The sequence below is a fragment of the Populus trichocarpa genome, unplaced genomic scaffold (assembly GCF_000002775.5).
Source record: "Populus trichocarpa isolate Nisqually-1 unplaced genomic scaffold, P.trichocarpa_v4.1 scaffold_45, whole genome shotgun sequence".
NCBI classification, from domain to species: Eukaryota; Viridiplantae; Streptophyta; class Magnoliopsida; order Malpighiales; family Salicaceae; genus Populus; species Populus trichocarpa.
In genome coordinates, this window is record NW_026291140.1 from 64,835 (window position 1) to 74,731 (window position 9,897).

The 9,897-nt window shown below is 42.3% G+C and overlaps 1 protein-coding gene across 1 annotated transcript; it reads left to right on the top strand.

The window, feature by feature from the left end:
- Positions 1-935: 935 nt before the first annotated feature.
- LOC127904834 (uncharacterized) lies at positions 936-6,969 on the top strand. Its single transcript, XM_052449796.1, is given in 5 exon segments — positions 936-2,034; positions 2,194-2,507; positions 2,637-3,244; positions 3,652-6,074; positions 6,077-6,969. Coding segments are annotated over 5 exon segments (5,337 nt in total).
- The last annotated feature ends 2,928 nt before the right edge of the window (positions 6,970-9,897 follow it).

The following is a 9,897-nucleotide window of genomic DNA, read 5'->3' on the forward strand; positions in this document are numbered from 1 at the left end:
GAGCGAGAATGGAGAACGAAGAAAGAGCTCACTTAGAGTCACATTATCAGACCGAGTTGGAGTCTGTAAAGAATGAAGTTTCTCGGCTAACCGACTTACTTGAGCAGCTTCTAAGGGCTAAGAATGGGGAGGGAACATCAGCACGACAGCTTGAAGGAGCGCCAGCAGTTCACATTCCTCAAGCATCTCAAAACCAGGGGGCAAACTCGGCCAATGAACAACAGTTTGTGCCTATTACTCCTATCCTACCACCTCATACTCCAGTCACTGTTGACCTAACAACGGAGGGAGTCCCGGATAATAGGTCTCCCAGTTTGATAGACCAAGACAAGCTATTTGCTCTGGAAGAAAGATTAAGGGCAGTTGAGGGTAATGACTGGTTTGACCCTATGCGAGCAGCCGAAGTATGTTTGGTACCAAACATCGTGGTACCAAAAGATTTTCGAATACCAGAGTTCATTAAGTATACCGGTTTGGAATGCCCAAACACTCACCTTCGATCATACTGCAACAAAATGGCGGAAGTAATCCGTGATGATAAAATGCTAATCTATTTCTTTCAAGATAGCCTAGCAGGATCCGCTTTAAGCTGGTACATGAGGTTAGACAGCATCAGGATCAAGAGCTGGAGAGACTTGGTGGAGGCTTTCCTCAAACAGTACAAGTTTAACATGGAAATCGCTCCTGATCGAACAAGTCTAATGGCAATGGAGAAAAGGAGCCAGGAGTCAGTAAGGGCTTATGCGCAAAGATGGAGGGATGAGGCAATGCATGTCCAACCCCCTTTGATAGAAACGGAAATGGTGAGCTTGTGTGCCAATACCTTCAAAGCACCTTATTATGAGCACCTAATGGGTAGCTCCTCTCAACATTTCTATGATGCGGTACGCATAGCTGAGAGGATAGAACAGGGGATTAAAGCTGGGCGAATAGCAATGCCAGTGGAAAAGAAGGGCTTTATTGGAAGAAAGAGAGAAGGCGATGTTAACAATCTGGAAGACGGGTATAAGGGCAAGAAAGTAGATTCCCACAATCCACAAGTACCTACCTCTCAATTCTCACGCATAAACTTTAACCAATCTTTTTCGCCTAATCGAACAAATAACCAATCAAACTACCAAAATCACTACCAAAGACCCCATACGAGATACCCTTCAGAACAACTGCCACCGCTACCCATGCCTTTGAAGGACATGTACGCCAAACTGTTGAGCATTGGGCACATAACTCCTATCCCTACACTACCATTACAACCACCATTCCCAATTTGGTACAAGCCCGAGTTAACTTGTGAGTACCATGCGGGTAATCCTGGGCATGGGATTGAAACCTGTTACGCTTTCAAGAAAAGATTGCTGGAGCTTATTAAGATAGGATGGGTATCCTTTGAAGACAAGACCAATGTTAATTCAAACCCGTTGCCTAAACATGCCTCAAGTAGTAGTGGGATAGGCATGATAGAAGTTGGAAATCAATGCAAGGTGCTGAAGGTGTCTATGGAAAAGATGTACTACATGTTAGTACGATCAGGATTTCTAGAGGCAAATATGGAAGGCCATTCGGATGGAGGTAGTTATTGTGAGTTCCATGGAAGAGATGGACACTATATTGAGGATTGCATCGAGTTTTGCGAAAAGATTGCAAAAATGTTAAAAATGGGGCAATTGAGAATTGAACCCATGGAGAACAGGGGTGAGGTGAGTATGATGGAAGATCAGATGGAGATGACAGGAGTATGCAGGGTCCAACAAACAGCTAATGGTCCCCCAAGGCTAATCTTGGTTAAACCGTCCTACACAAAAGGGAATCACAATGCCATGCCTTATAATTATGGTTATGCCTCCAACGTTCAAGCTCCTCTTCCTTTGTTCCAGACTGAGATAAGTGGGTTGACCAGGAGTGGTCGTTGCTTTACTTCGGAGGAGTTGAGGAAGGAAAAGGGTAAAGAAGTGGTAGATCTTGACAAAGCACTAGAAGTTAATAAGCCAGTAACAGAAGAGGAGTCGAATGAATTCCTGAAGTTGATCAAGCATAGTGAATATTGCATAGTAGATCAACTAAAGAAGACTCCATCTAGGATCTCCCTTATGTCCCTGATACTCAGCTCTGAGCCGCATCGAAACGCCTTGCAGAAGGTATTGAATGAGGCATATGTACCCCAAGACATTGAACATAAAACCATGGAGCATCTAGTGGGAAGGATCCATGCAACTAATTACCTGTACTTCACGGCTGATGAGCTGGATGCTGAAGGTACCGGACATAACAAGCCCTTATACGTTACGGTTAGGTGCAAGGATTGCCTCATAGGAAAAGTACTCATTGATAATGGCTCAGCCCTTAACGTGCTGCCAAAGCACATGCTGGAAGAAATGCCGATCGATGAATCCCATATTAAGCCAAGTACTATGATGGCCAGAGCGTATGATGGATCGCCTAGGCCAATAATTGGGACTCTAGAAGTGGAGCTATACGTGGGACCACAAACGTTCCTAGTAACACTTCAGGTTATGGATATCCACCCTTCCTATAGTATGTTGTTAGGAAGACCTTGGATTCATGCAGCGGGGGCAGTAGCTTCATCATTGCACCAATGCCTGAAGTATATCATGAATGGGATGTTGGTAACTGTCAAGGCCGAGGAGACAGTATCCATGACAAAGAATGTAGCTGTGCCTTTTATCGAAGCGGGTGATTGCAAGGGTAACAATATCCATGCCTTTGAGATTGTGAACACCGACTGGGTGCCGGAGAACACAGTGCTAAGAAGGCCAAGGATCTCAGAAGCAGCAAGGATGGCAAGTCTATGCTTTTTGAACCGCGGGATCCCATTTCAGTATAACTTTATTATCAGGATACCAGAAGGGGTTAATCTGGCAAGGATGAAAAGTGCTGCTAAAAAATTTGGGTTAGGGTACCAACCTAACCAAAAGGATTATCGGTTGGCTGCTGGTCGGAGAAGGGCAAGAAGGATGGCTAGAATTAAAGGAAGAGAGCCTGATGAAGAAAAGCTAGAAATCCCTCCCCTTAGCGTGTCATTCCCAAAAGCTGCATACATAATGCAACATGATAAAGAAGCCGAAAGCCTTGATCAAGAGCTGTCAAACATGAGCATAAATACCTTGGGGGAAAACAAGGTGGAAGGAGATGACATGAAGACAGTAGCAAGAAAGGGAGACGAAGCACTCCCACAACTGACGGTCTACACCATAGAAGAAGTCTCCGCCAAGACCTTTGTGCGCAAGTTGGCTCAAGACGAGAAGTTTCAGAATTGGGTGACCCAAGAAGCTCCAGTGGTTTTCAAAATGTAAACCAATTTTGTTTGTCTTAACATGCTTTTGTCATTACTTTGTTTGGTTTTCATTTATTTTCGCTAGTCGACAATCAAGGCTCAATTGTCGGTTAGACTTTATGTTTGTCATGGAGCCCACTTTTTCTTTAAATAAATTGTGAGATCATGCACTTTTCACAAATTGCCTTCTTTTTTATGCATTTACACCAAACACTTCCCGCTTTCAGGAATCCTGAAAGCGGATCTCCTACAACATCACATATATTTAGCATCAAGAATAAATGGCCAAACTTGAACGAGCATGTGGTAGCTATGGAAGAAGAAGAATGGGATGAAAGCAATATTAGTGAATTCACCAGGCTAGTAGAACAACAGGAACAAACTTGGAAGCCTATCACCGAGGAACTCGAAACCATCAATGTGGGTAGTGATCAGCTCAAGAAAGAGTTGAAAATAGGTACCTTAATTGCTTCTGAACAAAGGATAAAAATGATCACCCTATTACAAGAATATTCAGATGTCTTTGCTTGGTCCTATGAAGATATGCCTGGTTTGGATACAAATATTGTAGTACACAAGATACCGTTGGAAGAAGGCTGTAAGCCAATCAAGCAGAAGCTGAGGAGGGCCCACCCGGATTTCTGGATCAAGGTCAAGGCAGAACTCGAGAAGCAATGGGATGCTGGTTTTCTAGAAGTAGTTAGATATCCACAATGGGTATCTAACATTGTTGTGGTGCCTAAGAAGGAGGGGAAGATTAGAGTATGCGTGGATTTTCGGAATTTGAATAAAGCTAGCCCCAAGGATGATTTTCCTCTACCACACATAGATGTTTTAGTGGACAATGCTGCCCGGAGTTCCACATATTCCTTTATGGATGGTTTTTCAGGATACAACCAGATAAAAATGGCTCCGGAGGATAAGACGAAAACAACTTTTGTCACACCGTGGGGAACATTCTGCTATAAGGTCATGCCATTTGGATTGAAGAATGCAGGAGCAACCTATCAAAGAGCAATGGTGACTTTGTTCCACGACATGATGCACAAGGAAATTGAGGTGTATGTAGACGACATGATTGCCAAGTCTAAAAGAGGAGAGGATCATGTTGAAGTTTTGAGGAAGTTGTTTGAGAGATTGAGGAAGTATGAATTAAGGCTCAATCCTGCAAAATGTTCATTTGGAGTTAAATCGGGTAAGCTGTTAGGATTTGTGGTAAGTGATAGAGGTATAGAGGTGGATCCAGATAAAGTAAGGGCCATCCAAGCTATGTCATCCCCTAAGACGGAGAAGGAAGTAAGAGGATTCTTGGGAAGGATAAACTACATTGCTCGGTTCATAGCTCAGTTAACAACGACGTGTGAACCAATATTCCGACTACTAAGGAAAAAGAATCCCGGAACCTGGAATGAGGAGTGTGAGGAGGCATTCAATAAAATCAAGCATTATTTGCAAAATCCACCTTTACTGGTCCCTCCGGTATCGGGAAAACCTCTAGTATTGTATCTAACAGTGACTGAAGCAGCTATGGGATGTGTATTGGGTCAGCATGATGAAACCGGAAGGAAGGAAAGAGCTATTTATTACTTAAGTAAGAAATTCACTGAATGTGAGTCTAGATACACGGAGATAGAAAGGCTTTGTTGTGCGTTGGTGTGGGCAGCAAAGAGGTTGCGGCATTATATGTTATACTATACCACTTGGTTGATTTCAAAAGTGGATCCTCTGAGGTACATTTGTAACAAGCCATTTCTCTCAAGTCGAATTGCAAGGTGGCAAGTTCTATTAGCAGAATATGACATAGTATACATGACAAGGAAAGCCGTAAAAGGAAGTGCAATCGCGGACCATCTGGCTGATAATGCTGTTGAAGAGTACGAACCTTTGGATTTTGACTTCCCTGATGAAGATATATTGTCAATAGAGAAAGAAGAAGAGAAGACAGATTGGTGGACAATGTTTTTTGATGGTGCAGTGAATGTATATGGTAACGGGGCTGGTGCGGTAATAATCTCTCCTGATAAGAAACAGTATCCAGTTTCGGTTAAACTACATTTCGAGTGCACCAACAACACAGCTGAGTATGAAGCTTGTATCCTTGGTCTAGAAGCGGCATTAGAGCTGAAGATAAAGAAGATAGATGTGTACGGAGATTCAATGTTGATTATCTGTCAGGTTAAGGGGGAATGGCAGACCAAGGAGGAAAAGTTAAGGCCGTACCAGGAATACCTGTCCACACTAGCAAAGAAATTTGAAGAAATTAGATTCACCCATCTGGGAAGGGAGAGGAACCATTTTGCAGATGCTTTGGCCACACTAGCTGCCATGACTACCATTGATCTCAAGTGCAAGGTACAACCGGTACACATTGATATTAGAAATGACCCAGCTCACTGTTGCTTAGTTGAAGGAGAGATGGACGGACAACCTTGGTATTATGATATCAAGAACCTTGTGCAAAATCATGTATATCCGGTGGGAGCTTCCAAAACGGATAAGAAAACCTTGAGAAGGTTAGCTGTAGACTTCTATCTAGATGAAGAGATTTTGTACAAAAGATCATTTGATGGAACCCTGCTAAGGTGTTTGAATGAGGAAGATGCTAGGAAGGCATTACGGGAGGTCCATGAGGGGATTTGCTCAACCCATGCTAGCGGGCATATGATAGCAAGGAAAATACAAAGGGCTGGTTATTTTTGGATGACGTTAGAGAAAGACTGCATCGACTATGTCAGGAAATGTCATAAATGTCAAGTTTACAGTGACAAGGTCAATATGCCCCAGCTCCTCTATTTAATCTAATATCCCCTTGGCCATTTGCAATGTGGGGGATTGACGTGATCGGGCCTGTTAACCCAAAAGCTAGCAATGGTCATAGATTCATCCTCGTGGCTATTGACTACTTCACCAAATGGGTGGAAGCTAACTCGTATGCCCATGTAACACAGAAGGTAGTGAAGAGGTTTATAGAAAAGGATCTGATTTGTCGATATGGTCCTCCGGAAAAGATAGTGACCGATAATGCACAGAATTTCAATGGCAAAATGATAGTGGATTTGTGTACCAAGTGGAAGATCAAGCATTCAAACTCTTCGCCATACCGACCAAAGATGAATGGCGCAGTAGAAGCCGCCAACAAGAACATCAAGAAGATTATTCAGAAAATGGTAGTCACATATAGAGATTGGCATGAGATGTTGTCGTTCGCTCTTCACGCATACCGCACTACAGTTAGGACCTCGACAGGAACCACTCCATATTCTTTGGTGTACGGTATGGAAGCAGTGATGCCTTTGGAAGTAGAAATCCCGTCGTTAAGAGTATTGATGGACTCCGAATTAGAAGAGGCCGAGTGGGCCAAAGTGAGATATGAGCAACTGAACCTGATCAGTGAAAAGAGGATGGCCGCAATATGTCATCACCAACTGTACCAGAAACGAATGGCCAAGGCATATGATAAGAAGGTTAGACCGCGGTTGTTTCAAGAAGGGGATCTAGTATTGAAGAAAATATTGTCACTACCTGGAGACGATCAAAGCAAATGGGCACCGAATTACGAAGGTCCTTACATAGTAAAGAAGGCATTCTCAGGAGGAGCACTGAAGTTGGCTAGAATGGATGGAGAAGACCTAGCTCGACCTGTGAATTCTGACTCTGTAAAAAGATATTATGCTTGATGTAGGCTCTTAAATCAATAAAGCAAAGTTTGGCCATTGACTTCTTTCTCTTTTGCATTGATCTCACAACAGTCATTTTTGCATTAATCCCAACAGTGCATGTCTTGTGTTATCTCATTTAAAAAGTTTAGCATCGGCTGAACGAATTTCTTCTCTCTATAAAAGCCTAGACTAGAATCACACCCCTACACTGGGGGCAATAAGAGATATTTTCATGTACGAAAGCCTATAGATTTTAAAAACCAAGTTAAAACATTTGACAAAAGCATGACAAAGAGGCAAGGACAAGTCATACATTTTGGAAAAAGGACTATTTGAAGAAAGTCAGAGATTTCTTCTCCAAGAATATGATCGGAGGCAACACGAGAGATGAATCCAGCATACGACTTCAAAAGCAAGCTCATGTTAAGAGGGAATCTCATGAACTCGAAGAAGATGATGGGGCCTATGTTTCAAAACCAGGTACGAATGCATGCATGGCATTTAATCATAAATCATTGCATATATGTTTTTTTTTTGGATCGTTACAGGAGGAGACCTTAATACATTCCAACAAAATTGAAGACGAAGAAAAAATCATTGAGTTGATTCTAAAACAACAAGAAGAAAAGATAATAATGTTCAAACCCTGCCATCAGGAAGAGCGACATCGAGCAAGCGGTAAAAGGGAATCGCCAGAGGGGACTCCAGGTTAACCGATTTACAAGATAGTTTTTTTGGTTTTTTATTAAAGGAGATCGCCAGAAGGGATCTCATTATTTCAGCTTCGAATAAAAGGGAATCGCCAGATGGGATTCCAAGTTGTCTTAGATCGCAAGAGGGGATCTTGTATTTTCGATATTGGTCAAAGAAGGTCGCCAGAAGGGACCTCGCGTATCGCTTTGAATAAAAGGAATCGCCAGATGGGATTCCAAGTTAAAGGAGATCGCCAGAAGGGATCTCGTGTTTCGCTATTTGGAGGTCGCCAGATGGGACCTCGTATTACCTGTTGGAAAAAAAAAAGAGGAATCGCCAGATGGGATTCCAAGTTGATTAAAGGAGATCGCCAGAAGGGATCTCGTGTTTCATTATTTGGAGGTCGCCAGATGGGACCTCGTTTTTCATGAATAAAAGGAATCGCCAGATGGGATTCCAAGTTGATTAAAGGAGATCGCCAGAAGGGATCTCGTGTTTCACTATTTGGAGGTCGCCAGATGGGACCTCGGTTTTCATGAATAAAAGGAATCGCCAGATGGGATTCCAAGTTGATTAAAGGAGATCGCCAGAAGGGATCTCGTGTTTCATTATTTGGAGGTCGCCAGATGGGACCTCGACTTTCATGAATAAAAGGAATCGCCAGATGGGATTCCAAGTTGATTTAAGGAGATCGCCAGAAGGGATCTCGTGTTTCATTATTTGGAGGTCGCCAGATGGGACCTCGTTTTTCATTGAATAAAAGGAATCGCCAGATGGGATTCCAAGTTGACTAAAGGAGATCGCCAGAAGGGATCTCATGTTTTGATGTTTGGAGGTCGCCAGATGGGACCTCGTTTTTCATTTGAATAAAAGGAATCACCAGATGGGATTCTAAGTTGACTAAAGGAGATCGCCAGAAGGGATCTCGTATTTCGCTATTTGGAGGTCGCCACATGGGACCTCATATTTCGTTTGAATAAAAGGAATCGCCAGATGGGATTCCAGGTCGATTAAAGGAGATCGCTAGAAGGGATCTCGTATTTCGCTATTTGGAGGTCGTCAGAAGGGACCTCATATTTCAACATTGGTTACAAGGAATCGCCAGATGGGATTCTAAGATTTTTTGTTAAAGGAGATCGTTAGAAGGGATCTCGTATTTCAATATTGGTTAAAAGGGAATTGCCAGACGGGATTCCAAGTTGAGTAAGCAATAATTATAGATTTTGGTTTAGAGAGATCGCCAGAAGGGATCTCAAGATGATAAATTTTGATCATAGTTTTTGAAGTTAAGGAGGATTGTTGTAAAAGACAAGTTTCAGGTCAATCAAGCTTCAACCAGGTCAGTTTTGGGAGTTCCGTTTAGGGTTTATCTTTATAAAACTTACTGCGCAAAACCTCTGCTCCGTAAGCATTATAAAGAGGGGGCATCTGTTGTAACCCATTTTTGGGTCCCCACAAAATATATATATAAAAATATGTATATAGCCAAAGGAGGTTAAGAAAAAATAACAGGAGGCAGAAGCGCTCAGAAAATGGTTGGAAAATTGGTCAATGAGGTTAAAAATACAAAGATTGGATTTTTGACAGTATATTCTTGAAGGAGGAGAGCCCTGTTGAGAAGAAAAATTTGAAATTTGAGGAGAAAAGCCCAAATTTGGATGTTTATGGACTTAATTTGATTTTTAAATGAATTTATAGGGGATTTGATTGCAATTTGGGCTTTAATTAGAAGAAATTTAAGTTCTGGGGCCAAAATATATTTTTTAGGAATTTATTAGGTCAAATCAGGGGCCTAATTGCATAAATATTGAAGTTTAAGGGCCAATTAGGGACTTAATTGAGAAAATCCGAAACCAGGGACCAAATTGGAAGAGGCGCGTAAATGGAGGGGCTGGAATTAATTGATTCAGGGGCCTAATTGAAGAAATTAGAAGTTTTTTGATCAATTAAGGGCTCAATTGCATAAATCAGAGGCCAAGGACCAAAGTGAAAAACGCGGCCAAATATAGGGACGGAGACCGAAATTGGCAGGGATGCAATTGAAGAAAAAAAGGGGATTGAGGGCTGAGTTGAAATTTGGCGCGTTTTGGCGCCACATTTAAATGAAACGGCGCGTTTTCTCCAAAACGACGCCGTTTCATGCATTCAAAAAAAAAAAAAAAAGGAAAGAGCAGAACGGTGTCGTTTTGAACGACACTGTTCATCATCTTCCCCCCGATCACGCAGCGGGGGAGAAGGAAAAAGGGAAGCTTT